The sequence below is a fragment of the Moschus berezovskii genome, chromosome 15 (assembly GCF_049115385.1).
Source record: "Moschus berezovskii isolate FMDL1 chromosome 15, NW_MosBer_1.0, whole genome shotgun sequence".
Lineage (NCBI taxonomy): Eukaryota > Metazoa > Chordata > Mammalia > Artiodactyla > Moschidae > Moschus > Moschus berezovskii.
In genome coordinates, this window is record NC_142474.1 from 13,860,240 (window position 1) to 13,880,288 (window position 20,049).

A 20,049-nucleotide genomic window follows, 5' to 3' on the forward strand; every position below is an offset into this window, starting at 1 on the left:
AGGTGGTACAGAGGTAAAGAATACACCTGCCAATGCAGGCAGACACAAGAGAAGTGGATTTGATCCTTGGGTCAGGAAGAGCTCCTGGAAGAAGAAATGGCAACTCATGCCAGTTTCCCAGGACTTTAAGTACTGAGTCTAAGATTTCAGTTCTCCAAATTTAAGAAGACAGTGATTTCACAGCCTTTATTTCAGGCAATGCAGCTCAAGGATTTAAACTATTTCAAGCAGATATATGATTAACCATTGCCATATGAATCTCCTGCACGTAATGTGACTATTTCCAGTCACTGTGGCAACTCTACCTGTTCAGGGAAACTTGAAAACTAATCTTCTAAAATTTATGCAAAACAGGTGTCTGATACAAAAATATAATGGAAAATTCACAAAACTTAAAACCAGTTTATTCTTCTATTCCAGGTGAGAAAGGTATAATGAGTTTATAGGTATCCTAAAAAATTTTTTTCTAGAAGTTACGAGTTTGGACACGTTTGGAAATCTAAGGTCCTAATTTCCCTTTTTTTTTTAGGGAGAGGAAAAAAAAAATCTCCTAGGACTGGAAATAAATGGAGACATCACTCTTTTTCACTGATAGTGAAGCATTAGCTGCCAGAAAGCACCTTCCATGCCCGCTTACCCTGGTACAACAGGAGCCTTTGTACTGAGGCCCAATGAAAAATATGGAATCCCCACAGAGGAACTAAGTATACAAGCATACAATTTACTAACTTCAAAGTATTTCTTCTGAGAACTCTATGGGTTTGTCTAGTTCATCTGTATTTAGTCACTACAGCTATTTACTTTCTGAATGTTTGAATAAATGAATATGGAAAATTAAAATTTCCATTTGTAATTAAATACAAAACTTTTAGTTCCCTGGGTACATCTCTAAATACTGCCCCATCCCAAGGGCAAAGGGGTGAAAGTTATTCGCTGCTGAAGATTCTTAAACTGTAATTTATCTTATGAGAAACAAAGTGGTTTGCAGTCATAAAATCAAGGCAAGTCAGCACCCTCCTGAGTCCTACCCATCCCAGATTCACAGCAACACTATCATATTCAAGGTGCCCAAGTGACTCTTCCCTTGGGTAAAACCTCATAATATCCAAATTTAAAGAAAGTGAAGATGCTCCCTTTGTCCAGAAGGCTACTCAAGCAATCTCTGAAAAGCTGTTTAGGTGTTTTTGTTTTTAAGGACTGTCAAGGAACTCAAAATTCTGTTCTAAGTTTTTACGCTTCCTAAAATGAACCTCTCACATCCATACATGACCACGGGAAAAACCATTGCCTTGACTAGACGGACCTTGGTTGGCAAAGTAATGTCTCTGCTTTTTAATATACTATCAAGGTTGGTCATAACTTTCCTTCCAAGGAGCAAGCGTCTTTTAATTTCATGGCTGCAATCAGCATCTGCAGTGATTTTGGAGCCCAAAAAAATAAAGTCTGAAGGCTGATCGCCGAAGAATCGATGCTTTTGAACTGTGGTGTTGGAGAAGACTCTTGAGAGTCCCTTATACTGCAAGGAGATCCAACCAGTCCATTCTAGAGGAGATCAATCCTGGATGTTCATTGGAGGGACTGATGCTAAAGCTGAAACTGCAATACTTTGGCCACCTCATGCGACAGGTTGACTCACTGGAAAAGACTCTGATGCTGGGAAAGGTTGGGGGCGGGAGGAGAAGGGGACGACGGAGAATGAGATGGCTGGATGGCATCACCGACTCTGTGGACATGGGTTTGAGTGTACTCCGGGAGTTGGTGATGGACAGGGAGGCCTGGCGTGCTGTGATTCATGGGGTCGCGGAGAGTCGGACACGACTGAGCGCCTGAACTGAACTGAACTGAAAATGAACCTCACATGCTATTTAATAGACTCAGTTTACAGGAAAAGGACTAAGACTCAGAGATTAACTTGTTCAAAGACCACACTATTGAGCAGAAGTGCAAGAGCTCAAACTGAAATGTCCTTTCCACTATATTACAGCTACCTGATTTGGCCAGGGGTCGGGGGGACCCTTCTGACCCAAGACTATTCAAATTCTGAATCAGAGAAAAATGATATGAAAGAAAGAGGTGAAACTCGGAAGACTTTTAAACCGAATCCTATCTTTGACGTGTTAACATACTGAAGGCAACAGAGCCATGCGGTATTATATTCACTTTCTCACTTTTTTTTTTCCTTTTTTCCTATGTACTTTAAGAACCACACATTTCTGAGACATTTATCTTTGCAAGACTTTATCTCTGAGACTCTTGAAAATTAGACACTATGCTATAATTTTGATCCTACAAAATTATTTTCTCTGGCCTATCTTTAACTGAACATTAATTTTGAAGTCTGCTCCCATTGTGACAGTTCCCTGACAATCTTTTTGATCCATGGTATAAGATCTCTTAGCCTAAACCTAGATATGGATACACCAAGTTTTATTTTACAGTGATTGCTTAATAGTCAGAAGAGAGCCGCATACATCATGCAGTTTGGTTAGGTAAAGACTCTATCTACCACCTCCAGTCATGTGCTACTTACTGTTCACTGTGCAAATGTCAGAAGATTTAAAATGTTAACAGAGAATATCAGTGAAGGAAGGAAAGAGCCACCAACTCACTACTTCAAACCTAACATTCAAAATAAAGCTCCATCTCAGAGCAGATGATGTTTGATCAAAGTTTAAACTTTAAAATGTGGGCACAGAGACACCATCATATACTCATTTAAGTCTCAGAAGCCTGTGAAGCATAGAAATACCATCCTTGTTTACAGATGAGAAAACAGGGGACAGTGGGGCAAGTTTCATAGTAAGAACAGGGACTTATCTAGACTTTTCTGATTTCTATTCCAACTTTCTATTTTACCACAGCTGCTCAAGGGCACAGTATTTCCCCACAGGATCCCTCTTCATCACCTACACCCCTACTTCAGTAGCAATGTGGTTCCAGTCTTAATACCATAGCATCTCTTGAAGATGTAAGGGGTCTAAGCTATCTCTACCAGCATATAATTAAGGGCAGGCTATGATACCTCATTAGAAGCTTACCAACTACCACCTGACTGGGATTTCTGGGATCTGGGCCAACGCAGTATGCTACCAAAAAGGGGAGATGAGAAGGTGTAAAAAGAAGAAAATTTCCTTTTTTGGTCTCTGGTTCTCCCACAAACAAGTACTATTCTCACTAAATTCAGATTTAATGAAAACAAAAAACTGTCTACCAAACTCTCAAAATTAGTTCCCTTCCTACCACTTACCTTCTGCTGCCCTCAGCTGACTGCAAAGAAATAACGGGGCTACCTTACAGGAGCTAGGTAAAGCAAGGGGTCTCAGTCAATGAGATTCCCTAATCCACTGATCTTGAAATCTGCTAGGTCAGTTTTCTGCCCAACCAGTATTCTGCCTATAAAGCTTTATAAATCTGAGCATTCACATCTGGTAGCAAGCTTAAAATCTGATTTTACTAACCTGGCAAAAGGGTATATTTCAGTGTATTCTAATGTAGGAATAACCTTAAACTTAAAAACTGTTTTTTTGTTTGTTTTGCTAAACTCCAAATAGCCAAGGATATCTCCTCCAAGAAAGGTTCCTGGCCTCTATCTTTCCTAGGCTGTGCTGAGAAAAATACAAGAAAATGTCATCATGCCCAGGGATCTATTAAACTTGTTCTCAACAGCAAAGACAAATCCTCAATTATGCTGATTGCTTAAACACCTTTTGCTGAAGCTTATCTAGTGTCTCAGGAACGCTAATGAACTGAGTCCTTTGGCTCCTTAAATCCACAGAAACGTTAATTTCAAAGGATCAGAGAGGAATTTTAACAGACTGGTAGAGATGCACCTCTACCCAAATCTGTTGGGGAGGGCAAAAGGTAGCTGTAAATAAAAATATTTACTATACATTTCAGAAAAATTCTCAAGAACAAACAGAAAGGTAAAGTTGGCAGGGAGATAACTGAGTGGATCTAAAAATATGACAACAAATTCAAAATGAGTATCTACCAAAAAGAAATTTAAAACTTACGTTACCAATATCCCTTAACTAAAACTTAGAAACATAAATGACAGATAGACACAATCCAAAAGTTGGTAAAAGTTGGTCCTGCTTGATGATATTACAATCTATGTACCCTAGACACACACTTGAGTCACTTCTCTCCTAGTGTGAAAAATATTTAGAATTTTTCTTGAACATACAAAATAAGTGTAATTTTAAATAATATCTACATGCTACTAACTCATTACAGCAAACTATTACTCATTTCCCACAACACTACCAAAACACCATTAATATCTAACAGATATTCCACTATAAGCTTCTTCCCACCTAATGAAACCAAGGCTACAGTCACTGTCACCACACCACTCCCTCATCTTTATCCCCGGCATGGTGCCCAGGCCCCACGCTATCAACAGAGAACACCGCACACTGCCCTCACCTAGATAGGCAGGTCGCGGGGCGGGGCGCAAAGGTTGGCAAAATGTTAGGTCTTCCATACCGAAGGCCTCTAGTTTAGAGTTCCTACTTTAGCTACTGGCCTGAAGCCATGGGGATGGAAAGCTGCTTCACAAACGTCAATTTACAAGGCATAGAAATATTAAAGACTTCTTTCAACTATTACTATTCAAAGTTTAAACACAATCTAAAAGCTTCTTTTTAAACACAATATCTCATTCACTTCTAAAGTACCAGATTAGGAAGTTCTCCCATTCCAAACTTTTTACCTTAAGAAGCCAAATTCTCAACATCTTGCCCAAATGCCCTCATTTTGCAAAGTTAATGATTTCAGAAATAATTAAGGGGCAGTCAGATCATCTTACAAAAATGTTACTGAACTGACTCTCTTCCCTCTCCAAACGCAATGAATGGACCATATTCTACCTTTCTTTCAAAGACAGTTTTTACTTCAGGATCCCACATCAAACACTCATTTCAAGCACTGCCATTGCCTCATTCGAAAGTAAATAATTACAGTCGAATCTACTTCTCCAAGTGAACCAAGAACTTTACTGGAGTTCAACATAGTTTCATATGGAAAAGACGCAATCCCTCACAAAACACCTCCGAAGAAATAACTTAGGATTTGAAGAAAATCAGTATTTAGCACTGAGTATGGCAAAAGTTGTTAAAGATCCTCAACATAACATATGCACTCACACCCATCTACTACTAACAGGCACAACTGCAGTATGTCTGAAAGAAATACATCCAGAAAGCACAACAGAATCATTTCCCATACGATTAGCAGCAACAGATAACTGCTAAACTATAATTAACATACAACACAAACATATTTAGACTCAAAAGTCAGACTTTTTTTGCACCACTCCTCCACACACATGTTGAAAACAAACAAAAACCCCCAAAGGCCTAATTTTAAAATATAAGCTTTAAGACATGTTGAGGATCTCTGGTATTTGTATAAATGATTACTAACTCACGGAGATCCAGAAAAAAACTAATGGATTTCTCTTCAAATTCTCACAATTTCCCATTTTTACGCTGATGTTAAAGGAAAAGACCCAGATTTCGATTCCTGTTTTGCTACTATTAGTTAAAACTCTGGAACAGATCCTGAATTCCTATTTTCTGTTTTACTTATCCACTGGTGGCTCAGTTGGTAAAGAATCTGCCTGCAATGCAGGAGAACCGGATTAGATCCCTGGGTCTGGAAGAGCCCTTGGAAAGGGAACGGCACCCACTCCAGTATTCTTGCCTGGAGAATTAGATGGACAGAGGAGTCTGGTGGACTATAGCCCATTGGGTCTCAAACAGTCGGACACAACTGAGCAACTAACACACACACACACTTACCAAAAACAAGTATGGGTTGATTACAGTAAGCAATATCATCTAGTTTTTACTTTTCAAATCATGAGCTATTTCCGATTTAGTAACTCCTGGATATTAACATTTTACCGGTAACTTTGGAATTTAAAATGTTTGTGAGTTCTGACATGTTGGTGATCTAAAAAGTACAGTGTTGACAACCAATTTTGTTTCATCTGTAAAGATCTACAGGAATACAGGAACTTGGGTTAGATCCCTGGGTCAGGAAGATCCCTTAGAGAAGGAAATGGCAACCCACTCCAGTACTATTGCCTGGAAAATCCCATGGACCATGGACAGAAGAGCCTGGTAAGCTACAGTCCATGGGGTCACAAAGTCTTGGACATAACTGAGCGACTTCACTATAAAGATTCTACAGCAGCTCACTAATTCTGAAAAAGTGCCCCCAAGGAATCTGGCTGCAGTGGCAGGAAAGACAACGTTTTGCTTAAGTGTTTCAGGATAAAGTAGGAAGATGTGCCAGATTTCAGTTGATGGTGCCATCAGCTTGGTTTTAAAAATGTGATGGGAATTTTCAGATAGCCCCATCATTAGCCTTTCCACCTGCCATCCCAACCAGCGCCCAACAGCACAGAAGTTTAACTATCAGCATCAAAAACAATTTATATTTAATTCCACCATCCAGTTTGAATCCACTAACTAGAATCAACACAAGATAATGTCAAACAATGATACCATATTCTGAGAATAATCGCTGATGTCTGATGAAACTGAGCATTATACTTTACTCATATCAAAGAGGGAAGAACTCTACAACTCTGGAGTAGATGGGCAAAAACTTCAAGCCCTTGAAATGGCAAAAGGACCACTGACTCCCAACGTTACCATTATCAACTCTAAAGACAGTTTAACAGTCTGCTCAATACTATAGTAATGGCTCAGCCCCACTTCAACTAGTGCTACCACACTTAGAAAGGGAGTCTTTTCTCTCAGACAAAAAGTTGTCTTTTCTTTCATGGTTTCTACTCCCCAAACTTACAGCAATACTTTAAACATAAATATAAATATGTTTCAATAACAGATTTATTCCCAGCAGTTGAGTATAGGCCAGAATGTTCTCAATTCTACACAACAGCAACAGTTTCAACTACTGTAATGAATGAACTCCAAAGGCAAAAAATCCTTTAAATCTTAGAGCATGAGGGCAGGCAAATGAGGGATTTTTGTTTCAACATATGAAACTGGCACAGTCAATCTGTAAGATGGGTTAGGTCCACTTAAAATCATGCTTAAGCAAACTCTTAATACAAAGATCAATAATAACTTCTCTGAGCATAATGAAACATTGATTTTTAAAAACTGCCTTCCATATTTACATAAATCAATCACTAGTTACCAGTGTATTACTTAACAAGCACAGAGCTACTAATACCACATCTTCTAGACAATATTTACAAAGATAATACTCTGTCAGACTCTCAGTGAGATGGGGAAGCAGTTGAAGGAGCAGGCTGAGATAAAAAGCAAGCAAACTATCAAATCTTTCCCTCTTGCATTTTTCAGCTCTGTAAGAAAGCAGAGATGTGCAGCTTTTAATTTTTTCATGCTAGAATCATATATAGCATGGCAGCTAAGCTTGTGACCTCTGTAGTGCCCAACTCACTGCCCATGGGAAAGTCAATAAATACACTTAAGTCTCAGTTTCCTCTTCTATGGAAATAGACATAATAGTACCTAACTTGTAAGGGTTCTTCCAAGGAAGAAATTAAACTAGATGATCCAACGGAAAGAACTGATGAGATTCATGCCTGCCTGGCAGACAGTAAACATTCAATAAATATTTAGCAATTATTGTTGTTACAAGTGAAAAAATACATTCTAAAAGTTTAGTCTCTACAAAAATGGCAAAAATCTATCCAGCCTCTACAATCATTCACATATTCAATAGTTACACTTTGTTTTACTACTGGATACTACTGGATAGATTACTCAGCCCAGTCTGAGAGTCAAAAAGAACACTTCTTATGTATTAAGTTCCTACCTTCCTCCAAAAGAGGTCAAAAGGACTTCTTCCATCCTCACTCACCACATCCTTTCTCTGCTCCTACATCCCAAAGAAACCTATCTCACACTGTGGCTTTCTGAACTGCAGGGGCCTCACCTCCCTCGTTTAAAACTCAAATAAGGTTGGCTAAACATAGTTAAGAAATACTCCAAGCCCTGACACTCAGCACCTAGTCTTGCACAACACCAAGCTCAGAAGCTCCCTCCTCTGAGAAATCTCCCCACCCCCAAAGCTAAATTCCCTAGTCACTTGCGCAGCATTTGGGGTACAGGTTTGCCCCAGCACCTACCTTATAATTAACTAATTATGTCTCCCCAAACAGACTGAAGGCAGGAGCAGCACTGTGGGAGCCAAGGGGTTCAGCTCCAGCACTAAACAGTGCTTTAGCACATACTAGGTGCTCAAGAAATGCTACACTTTACCCAGATTCTCTTCTTGCAGATTACATCTCTTGCTGGATGCCCCACTTGGAAATCTGAACATAAGGCTGCTCTCTGTAGAGTAGGCTAACACCATGGACTGCTGATTACAACATCAGAAAAGCTAGTCATCAGCTTCTCCCATTGGAGAGGTTCCCGGAACCCAAATTCAACTGAGCAGGATTATGTACCATCAGAATCAGTGGGAATTCCCAGCACAGAAGTTACCTTCTCCCTCAGCAGGACTGCTGAAAAGCTCACAGGGTGAGCTTTTTAGTGGGGGAATCTTCACAAGGTAACTGAAGTGGAAATACTCAAAGAATAAATGCCTCGATTTGGCTGAAAAGGGTTCAAAAACATAAAGATCTGGCAAAAGCCAGCTAGCTCTCAATTCCTGAAAAACAGCCACTTCTGAAAAAGAATGAACAGGAAGCAGGGGTGGGTACTGGCCACTCTTTGTTTCAATAAATAAAATCTTTTTTTTCCTGCCCCACAGCCCACAAGAAATGGCTAACACACCAGACCAGATGAGATGTTCAACAACCTCTCCTCTTGACAACTACACTAAACTCCATTTCTAAAAAAAAACACTGCCTTAGGAACCTCAGCCCCACTGAAAAGTTCTAGTCAGTAATACTTAAATTAAAAAAAAAAAAAGGAAATCAATATGCCTGAGCCCAACATTGACAATGGATGGCCCATAGAGGACTTGCAAACTTTCTGAAGGGAGGTACCACTACCTTTGCAAAGAACACAACTTGGGGAAAGCAACCTCAAAATACGAAGCACTCCACAAGGAGGGCTTTACTTTTAGAGCCCTATTTCCTACCATAAACATCTTACCCGGGAAGGGGGAAAGAAAAAACAAAAAACCAACAGTTGCCGAAGGGCAGCTTTCATTCTGGAAGCAGAAAAGGAAACAAACAAGAGAAGCAGTAAGCAGGATAACCCCCCAAATAAAGTTCTCTTTGGGCAAAAATAGTAACAATTCAGGCTCCCACCCTTCCCTCTGGTGAGGTCTGTGATTTATACGGCTTTACTCCGCAGAAAGCTCTTTCTGGGCAGCTCAAGGAAGAAGCCGAGGGAGGCAGAAAAAGACACATAGGCACAGAAAGGAGAGGAGAGAGAAAAAGAAAATGGCGCAGAGACTAAGTCCCGACTGTCGACAAGGCGACTTTCCCGGGAGGAATCCGGGCCCGGAAAGGCTGCCCGAGGCCCGGCGACGGGCGACGCGGGGTCTCCGTAGCCCCCTCTTGGGATGGCCGCGATCTGGGGGGTCTGGGGTCCCCGGAAAGGGGGTCCAGAGGCGGCCCGAGGGGAACAATGGGGCCGGTGAGCGAGGAGCCGGGACTTAGTCTCTGGGACGCCATGTCTGTCCTCTGCCCGGCTCGGGCCGGGCGCGGGGCCGGCGACCGCGGAGTCGGGGGTCTGGAAGCGGGGCGCACTCACCATTCAGTCGGAAATCCGCCTCGATCTGGGGAGAGAAAAGGAGGGACCATGAAAAAACAGGCACATTTACCCCGCGGGCGGCGGGCGAGCGCGCGCGGCCGGGAGCCGGGCCCACCCTGCGCCCCCCGGGAACGGCCTGAAGGGCCAGCCAGCACCCCCAAACTGTAAGTTGGCGGCCTCCGCCCAGGTCCAGGGGAGCCGACGTCCGCCGGCTGGCCGCCCCTGGTCAGGGGCTCTGGCCTGTCAAAGCAGCCGGGCCGAGGCCGGGGCCTCAGAGTCGGGGGTCGTGGAGGGCCGAGGCACGGCCGGGGGCCCGGGCGGGCCTGGCAGGGCCGTACCTGGGAATCGTTGTGGAGATGGTCCCCACTCATGTCGGCCGGAGCGGCGAGGGGCGCCGAGAAGACGCAGACGGTCGCGGCCGGCCTCTGCGGGCGGACTGGAGACACCCGGAGGCTCCGGGAGGCGCGGGGAAAAGGTGGTGGGGCGGGCTTAAGACTACCGGAACCGCTGAGGCGGCGACAGCGGCGGCGAGGCTGACTGACTGCCGGGCGGGCGGCGAGATCAGACCCCAGCAGTTGTGTAACAGCCTAAGTTCGCATTTCGGCTGACTGCGCCTGCGCGGCCGCTTTTAAAAGCGACGTCGCTGACGTCAGAGACTCGCGGAAGAAGGCCGACGGTGGCGGGGCCCGCCCCCTCGCGCTTCCTAAGGGGGGACCCGGCTTTGCATCCCAAGCCCCGCCCCTTTAGCCCTCTCGCGCCTCTGTGATTTGCATAAGAAACTGACTCCTCCCACGGCCGCCCACCCGGAGCAACCTTCTCTTCCTCTCCCAGCGCCTTTTCTCGGAACCCAGATCCCGCCCCTAGGCAGTGCGCAGGCGCAGCCCGGACACCGCCTCCTGGCCTGGGCCGGCAGCTCGGCCACGTGGTGGGCCTTTAAAGGCCGCCGCGGGACAGCGTCAGGCCCCGGCCGAGCTGGTAACCCAGACGCTTCTGCGTCTTTCCGGAGCTGCAAATACTTTGGCAGCCGGGGTCCCCAAGTTCTCACCAGCTATTCTTCGCTCGCGAACCAGAACCCGAGGCTGCTTGGAGGGAGTCTTTGTCCAGGCCTTCCAACTTCTTAAAATGATAGCACGCCCACTTTTTAAAATGTATTTAAATTGTTCAACCCGCCAAAGGTCTGGTTTAGCCCCAGTTTTCCGCCCGTACCTGTAGTCTCGAGTAACAAGAGGCCTGATTTCGTTTGTGCATTCTTCAAATATTCCTGAGCCAGGAATGTGCTAAGAAAAGGAGTGGGGTAGGAGCCGAATGGAACCGAATCGCGGGGTAAACACGAACTGGCTGTGTACCCCGCTGTGCGCTGCGAAGCACAGCAGGGAAAAATTGGAAAAAGAACTGCGGCTTATGGCGTATCTACTGTGCTCTCCGCTCTCATTTCTCACAATAGCTCTATGAGGTCGTCTATTTTGCTAAAGTTAAACTGTCAGAGAGTGTGTGTTATTCGGTCCGCCCTGTCCAACTCTCTGCAACCGCATTGACTGTGGCCCACCAGGTCCCTCTCTACATGAAATTCTCCAGGCAAGAATACTTGAATGGATAGCCTTTCTTTTCTCCAGGGAATCTTCCCGACCCAGGTATCGAGCTTGGGTCTCCTGCACTGCAGTCAGATTCTTTACCATCTGAGCCACCAGGGAAGTCCAAGTGTCAGAGATAAGTAACCTGCTAACCTTCCTGACATCTACATTTGGATACCTCACAGGTTTCTCCAAGGCTTATCTTGCCTTCTTCCTCCACCATGCCTTCGAGCTGAATCGCTAAGTCCTGTCCCACTGTTTGTGACCCCATGGACTGTAGCCTGCAAGGTGTTTTCCAAGCAAGAATATTCGAGTGAATTGCCATTTCCTCCCGCAAGGGATCTTCCCCACCCAGGGAGCCAACCTGTATCTCCTGCATTTGGCAGGTGGATTCTTTACTTCTGAGCCACCTGGTAAGTCCCCCAGCTAGAAAAGCTCCACCCTGAACACCTTCCTCTCCGCTTCTCAGAAGTCCAGCTGATTGCATTGCTTCAAGCCTCTCTGCCTCACCCACGCACCTGTGAAGTGGGCATGATGTCTTGCTTAATTCTTACAATACATTCCTAACAGGAATCCCTACTTGCCTTCTGGCCCTCTCACAGCTACTCTGCAGCAGTAGACAAAGTGCTCTTTCAACACCAGGTCTAACCATTATCCTTTCCCACAACTTCTCTCATCTTAAGAAAAACTTCAGAGTTCTTAAAGTAGCTGCCAAGATCCTGAATAACTGGCTTAATTCAAGCGTGACCCTTGTGAATTTTTCCATATCTATTACCGCTTCCTTTATTATTATAGCTACATATGAACCTTCAAGTTGTGAACTTTCAAAGATGCAAAGGTGCCCCTGTATTGCCAGCTGTTGTACTGTATTACTGTACCTTTCAAGGTGCTATACTGTAAGACAAAAAAAGAACATTTTCTTGAATGTTTCTGTACCCTGGTGGCGCAGTGGATGGGAATCCACCTGCCAGTGCAGGGGACACAGGTTCGTTCCCTAGTCCTGGAAGATCCCACATACTGTGGAGCCACGGGGCCTTTGTGCCACAACTATGGAAGCCCGAATGCCTGGAGCCTGTGCTGCGCAATAAGAGAAGCCACCACAATGAGAGTACCACTTCTGGAGAGTAGCCCCCACTCTCTGCATCTAGAGAAAGCCTGCAGGCAGCAACAGAGACCCAGTGCAATAAAAAATAACAAATCATTTGTTATAATGTTTTATTTTTTGTGTTTGTTTGTTATGTGTTACTATGTGAAAAGTATTATAAACCTGTTACAGGACAGTGCTATATAGCCAATGATGTTAGTTGGATACCTCGGCTAACTTTGTTGGACTTAAGAATGTGCTCTCAGAACGGAAGTCATGTGAATGTAGGGGAATTACTGTACTTAATGTTTTAATTCATCCCTCTTCTTTCGTTTCATCCTCAGTAATAATATCTGTGAAATAATAGTGTTTATGAAATCATTTACAAATAAATCATGAAAAGTGTTCATTCATGGACCGTTGAAATCATATCTAGTGGTAAACACTTCAATTCTAATTCATTGAAAAAAATTGATGCTTGTGAATGCTTCAAAGCTCAATCTTAATATTATTTTCTCCCTTCCACACTCCCTGACTCCTCCTTCCTGACCTAAATCAACTGCCCCCCTCATTGAGTGTCCTTTTCCTTTGTGACACTTGTCACAACTTTTATTAGGTTAGTAATGGTGGTAACTGGCGATTTTATGTCTCTCTGCCCTACCAAATGCCAGGTCTGTGAGGGCTTGGGACGTTGTGTGTCTTGCTTAGCACTTGATCCCCAGCACCCAGCCAGAGATCCTACAGAAGAGGCATGTGATCAATGAGGAATGAAAGCAGGGCAGTGCAGTGGTTAGGACCATACACGGAAGTCAAACCAATTATTGACACGTTTATAAATGTATAGTTATTATATGTTTATATATAGTTTCAGAAGGAGGAATCTCGAGAGAATTTAGCAGAGATCCCATTTTATATATATATATATACACACACACATACATATATATATAGTCATATATATACTCCCTGTTTATTAACTCTGTGACATCGGGCAAGTTGCTTAACTCCTCTGAGTCCCAGTTTCCTCATCTGCACGATGATAATAGGGTGGAGTTTTTTAAATTATTTACTTTCGGTTGTGCTGAGTCTTCGTTGCTGCACACGGGCTTTCTCTAGTTGTGGCAAGCAAGGGCCACTCTTCATTGCGGTGCAAGGGCTTCTCATTATGGTGGCTTCTCTTTCTCTAGGGCTCACGAGCTTCAGTAGTTGTGGCGCATGGGCTCAGTGGTTGTGACTTTCAGGCCCTAGATCTCATGGGCTTAGTTGCTCCATGGCATGTGGAATCTTCCTGAAGCAAGGATGGAACCCATGTCCCCTGCATTGGCAGGTGGATTCTTATGCACTGTACCACCAGGGAAGAACCGTAAGTGTGGAATTTTAAGAGATTTTTTTTTTTAAGCTGTTGGAGAACACACCTAGTAAGTGGTGAGTTTTGGATTGACACTCGGGTCCTCTTACCTCCAAAGCTATGTTCTTTCTCTCAAGCAAGTTGCCAGAACCAGTCTCACCTTGCTTTTGGATTCTTTCATCGTAGTCTTTCCATCTTGGGATCAATTGCAAGCCACCAGGTGAGGTGTGTGACTCCTACTTGTTTGCTGCAGTAAGGCCAAAGTAATCTGAGGAGTGCTTTCAGGCAGACAGTACCTCCTAACACTTCTGCACCACAAAAACATACCTCCAAAGCCAGGGATAATCTACATTTATTTCCCAGGTACCTCCAAGGAAGATCGGAGTAGCCATGAAAACAGAATGCACATGCCAAAAGGGCACACAAAGCATAGTCCCCATGCACAAACATGCAGGTATCTGGGCACCTTGTTATGGGCTGAACTTCCCTGCCAGAATGCGTGATGACAGTGTGCTGAGGCTGGCTGTCTTACTCAAGGCCACCTGACCCCTCTCTGATACCTGATACTTCAATCTGGTGTCCCCACGATATGGTCCACCCACTCCTAATACTTGAGAAGACTATAGATAATGCCTGTATAGACATCTTAATTTTAATGATTATGTATATATTTCCATGTGTATGAGAAAAAAATTTTAATCATCACATCAAATCCATGTAAAATCAGGATATCTCTGTTTGGAATGGGGCTTTTTAAAAAGTTGGTTGATTGATTTAAATAAAAATGTGAAGGAATGGCACAGAGGGAACATATAAGACAAACTCCAGAAAGGTTAGAGGGAAACAAATGAGGCTTGGGAAACATTACTTTTTAAATCAAGACTGCTCACTCATGGACCATCCCAGCCCCTGTAAAAATAACTAGCAGATGACAGCTGATGTTTTAGGCCTGTTTCCAATGTGAAAGGTGGATGATTTATCAATATTCCACTAAAAGAAGGGCTCCATATACAAATACATACATTGTTATGATTTAAAGTTAAACAGGTCTTTTCCCATGAGACTTCCCAGAGTTGTCCATATGCTGATACACATGGCAGGAAGCATCTCCAAAATGTATGTAAGCACAGAAGTCTTTTTTTTTTTTTTTCCCCCAGAGTGCTTCTTAAGACTGGGCTCTTTGGAATGACCAGCCCTCAGGCTTCTTGTTCTAGATGGTCACCCAAGATACAGTCCATAGTCATTTGCTTCTGGCTTGCATGGGATTGTTCTTGTTGCCTTAACCCAAGTCTTGGCTCCCAGAACTGCACATGTCTAGGGTTATCTGAACAACTTTTGCTTTTCAGGGAACCTGTGCTTCTGCACAGTGTACACAAAGGTACAGATATGATGTTGTCCCTCTGGCTACAGTTGTGTGACCCAAGCTGAGCCACTCAGATCAACTTCCTTGAGACTTTGGAACCAGGAAAGAGAAAGTGGTTTGGTCTCTCTTCCTGCAGATGGATCTGTAGTATGTAAATCAGGAAGCTGCCCCTCTGGTATTTTCTGCCAAAAGGGCCAGAGAGAGCTGGAGGCAAGGAGGAGAGAAGGAAGAGAAGAGAAGGCCCTGATGGAGTTCAGGGTCCTCAGCTCTTAGTATCTCTTGAAGCTTTATTTCCCCGGATCCTGTGCCTTTAAATAAATTCTCCTTTTGCTTCATGGAGGTCTGATGGGTCACTAAAGACTAAAAAACTCTGCATTATACCAAGTCCTAATCTACACTAGACTCCTGTGCAATCTCAAGGCCTCTGTTTTCTTTTGGTCCTGGACCTGGGCCCCTCTTGTTATGGTACCTGGATGCCCACTAGGGTTTTGATCTTGGATGTTGGCACAGCCTTGACTGGCAATTCTTGGGCAGCAGCATCTTCTAGTTCTCCTTTCCTATGTGTGCCTTGCCTAAGGACCTGCTGCCCTTTCAAGACTTAGATGATGCTCAGAATAGAACCTGCTTGATACCCCCAGAAAGGAGATCCAGGCTGGCCATCACAGTAACAACTAGACACACCCTTTGCCTGTTGGTAATGGCCCAGCAAAGGTTAAATTTTGTGGAATAAAAAAAGGAGAGAACAACAGAAAAGCTGGCAGCCCTGGAGTCGTGGAATGAGAAGTGAAAGTCACTTAGCTGTGTCCAACTCTTTGTGACCCCATGGACTTCTCCAGGCCAGAATACTGGAGTGGGTAGCCTTTCCCTTCTCCAGGGGATCTTCCCAACCCAGGAATCGAACCCAGGTCTCCAACACTGCAGACGGATTCTTTACCAGAAGAGTCACGAGAGGACAGATGATAAAGATGTAGGAGCCTGGTCACCTGGGGAGTCTACTTTCACATTTTCACTTTGTCTTTCTGCCAGAAGATACCTTTTCTGTGATGAGGACATGTATTGATTCCACTATTCCCCAAGAAATGAGGGAGTATATAGTTTATATATGGGGGCTTCCCAGAGGCCTCAGTGGTAAAGAATCCGCCTGCCAATACGGGAGATGCAGGAGACATAGATTCAATCTCTGGGTTGGGAAGATCCCCTGGAGGAGGAAATGGCAACCCACTCCAATATTCTTGCCTGGAGAATCCCATGAACAGAGGAGCCTAGCAATCTATATAGTCCATGGGGTTGCACAGAGTCAGACACAACTGGCCGACTGAGGACACACACACACACACAGAGGCTATATGATAGATAGGTACTATGCTACGCCCTGGGAACACAGATATTAATAAGATCAAATCCTTTTGTTGGAGAAGTTCCTAGTCTGATAACAAGATAAACATATTTCCCAACTGTTACCATAAGGTATGAAGAATCACATGGCAGAGGTGGCCAGCTACCAGTTGCTATGGGAACACTGGGAAGGAGGTGTTCAACTCACCAGTGGTGGCAGAGCGGGCAATATGAAAGATTTCTGGTCAGATGCCATTCTCTAAAGATGTGGAGGCGGCCTGTGGAAGAAAAAGGAAGGTATTGCAGGAAGAAGAGCCACCTGGGCCAAGGCAGAGCATCCTGGGCAGGGACAGCTTTGGTCAGGGTGGAGCAGAGGGTACCTGTGAAGATAAACCAGAGAAGGAGGCCCAGCAGGTGGGGATGCCTCCCTTGGTGACAGTGGAGCTCCCGCAGGATGAGCTGTGATGGGGTTTTGAGGAGGTGTGAGACAAACCATGGGCAGCATGGTAGGGGAGAGTTTGGCAGAGCTGATGCTGGAGACGGGCAAATTATCCAGGAGGCCCATGGAGACCACTGCAAGTGTCTCAGAAGCATCAATAGACGCGGGGTTGGGAGGTCTTTGGAATAACTGTGAAGAGGCAGCCCTTGAAGGGGACAGCAGGATACTGACCTGTGACCAGGGTACTTCCCCAGGAGAACTTAGGACAGCAGCTGTTCCTGAATCTCCCTCTCATCAGATATGCTGCTGGGACATCCTCCTGCCACTTGGGTCCAGCTGCCTCCACATGGAGCACCAGCAGGCTGGGGGCGGCAAAGAGGCAGGAACTGGGGCTCCAGGAAATCCTGGATAATGCCTCTCCCAAGAAAACGGAACAGAGATGACAGCCCCGCTCGATAACCAGCAGGGGTTATCGACACAAAGAAAAAGAAACGAGACTTCCTTGGCAGTCCAGTGGTTAAGACTCTGAACTCCCAGTGCAGGGGGCTTGGGTTCCATCCCTGGTGGGAGAACTAAGATCCCACATGCTACACAGTGTGGCCAAAATATTTAAAATAATAATAATAAAATAATCAGCAGGGAACAGCTTTGCCAAGATCAGGTTCAGAAGAGACATACCTGCCCGTGCCCCCAACAAGCTCTTTGACTCCTACATCCCATCTCTTCCACCTCCAGCATCTTCTCTCCCTCCTGCCTGGCAACTTCTCCACTTATTCCCCCCTCTCAGCTTTCTCTCTTGAACTTGTTAAAAATAATCTCTCACATTAAGCAGTTACTTCCCACGTGCTCTCCCCTGGACTAACTGCTCCCCGTACATCATCTTACTTAATCCTCACAATAACCTTTATCAAGTCGGTACTACTAGTTTCATCATTCTGTAAACCAGGAAACTGAGGCTTCGGAAGATTAAGTTAACTTAGTTAAATAGTTTTTAAGTTGTGGGGTAATGATTTGAACCCAAGCTGTGTTACTATAGAGCCGACAGTCTCTTAATTCCTGTGCTGCCTCTGAAGGTCCTTAGGTCACTGTTTCTCTTGGCATGCTTGAAATATTTGGAAAGGATAGTCCATGCTTGCTGCCTTTTCTGCCTTATAATCCAACCCCTTAAATGGTGTTGATCTGACTTCCATTCTAATCAGAGACTTCCTTGTTTGCAAATAGATTAGCTTTATTCTCCTCCACCTTCCTGCGGTACTCAGTGATGCTGGGCATATTCTTTGGGTCCTTTCCATTTGGCTCCAGTGACCATGAATTCTCTTGGTTTTCCTCCTACCTCTGCAAATGCCATTATTTCTGCCTCCTCCTCTTCTCCCAGCACAATGTCAGCATGCCCAAAACTTCTGTCCTCAATCTTCTTTTCTTTCTATCCACCTTCCTCTTGGAAGCTTTATGGACTCTATGCTGACTCCTACAGAGAGCCTCTCAAATGGGTATCTTGAGGCTTGACTTCTTTTTGGAGCTATAGAAACATTTACCCATCTGCCCTTCCCTGATGGCTCAGAGGGTAAAGAATCTGTCCACAATGCAGGAGACCCAGGTTGGACTCCTGGGTTGGGAAGATCCCCTGGTGAAGGGAATGGCAACCCACTTCAGTAATCTTGCCTGGAGAATCCCATGGACAGAGGAGGCTGGCGGGCTACAATCCATGGGAGTTGCAAAGAGTTAGACACAACTGAGTGACTAACACACACAAATTACTGCTTGTGTCCCCTTGATGATCCCCTCAGTCCTTTGCTCCTGGGTTCAACTTTTCCCCTGGATCTACCCTTCCCTTCTATGGTCTCTGATTGGTGAATAGGTCGATCTACCCGCTTCCTAGTCAAGCAGCTCAAATTCTTGGAGTCTCTTGAATTGATCCCTTCCTCCCCGTCCCATTAATGGCTATCTCTGTGGAGCCTGCCAATCACTTCTGTGATTATCTGTCCCTCTTCTCCCTAGGTACATGTGGCATTTGCCCCTTCCCTGGCTTTCCTGCATAACACACACATACACATAAATATCACAACACCTATGAACCAGGTGCCTGGTGCGAAGGATTCAGCTACAAATTAGACAGACAAGGTCCCTTCCCTCAAGGAGCTCAGGCCTGGTAGTTGTGACAGACAAGAGAACAAGTTGTTGCCACTTACTCTGTTAAATGCTTTGGGGATAATGCACAGCATGTTTGCTACAGGAGCCCTTTAGGGATGCTGTCATGCCAGAAATGAGTAGTCAAACAAAGGCTTCTGTAAATGACATTCAAACCTGAGGCCTGCCTTACAACTGGGAGCAGAAGCTAGCCAGTGAAAATTAGGGAAGACAGAGAACACAAGTGAGGGAGATGACCACTAGAGGCCCAGAGAACAGATGAAATAAAGACTTGGGAATTCCAGAGTGGGGTTTGTAAGACCCCTGAATTACGCTAGTGTGGCTGAGGGGTAGACTGAGAGAAAGGGTAAGAGGTGAGGCTGAAGGGGTAAGCAAGGCCCAACTCATGCAGGATATTTTTTGTTGGTTAAGAAGTTTACAATTTATCCTGAGAGCAATGGGGAGCCACTGATGAGTTGTAAGCAATGGAAGAACATAATCATATGCATTAAAAATTTTTTTTTTTTAATTTTTTGGGCCCGTGCCATGTAGCCTCTTGGATTTTAGTTCCCTGACCAGGGACTCAACCCGAGCCCCCTGCAGTGGACACACAGAATCTTTTTTTTTTTTAGATTTTTTTTTCTTTTTAAATTTATTTTATTGGAGGCAAATTACCTTACATTAATATATTGGTTGGTTTTGCCATACATTGACACGAATCCGTCCCGGGTGTACATGTGTTCCCTTTCTTGAACCCCCCTCCCACCTCCCTCTTCCCCATATCCTCCCTCCAGGTCATCCCCGTGCACCAGCCCCAAGCATCCTGTATCATGCATCGAACCTGGACTGGTGATTCATTTCACATATGATAATATACATGCTACAATGCCGTTCTCCCCAATCATTCTACCTTCACCCTCTCCCACAGAGTCCCAAAGACTGTTCTATATACCTATGTCTCTTTTGCAGTCTCATATACAGGGTTAAGGTTACCATCTTTCTAAATTCCATATATATGCGTTAGTATACTGTATTGATGTTTTTCTTTCTGGCTTACTTCACTCTGTAT

At 44.5% G+C, this 20,049-nt stretch overlaps 1 protein-coding gene across 2 annotated transcripts in view; it reads right to left on the minus strand.

Annotated features, from left to right (window-relative positions):
• Window positions 1–10,321, minus strand: part of TOP1 (DNA topoisomerase I) — a 90,880-nt gene extending 80,559 nt beyond the window's left edge. Inside the window, exons 1-2 of one of the 2 annotated variants that reach the window (XM_055437372.2) lie at window positions 10,052–10,321; window positions 9,714–9,738 (exon numbers count right to left, since the gene is read on the minus strand). In XM_055437372.2, the coding sequence (XP_055293347.1) occupies window positions 9,714–9,738; window positions 10,052–10,084 (58 nt within the window). In that variant the 5' untranslated portion in view covers window positions 10,085–10,321. Of the gene's footprint in view, window positions 1–9,713; window positions 9,739–10,051 lie in introns of those variants that run through there. The other variant, XM_088843783.1, reaches the window with a different exon arrangement.
• Between the last annotated feature and the right edge of the window lie 9,728 nt (window positions 10,322–20,049).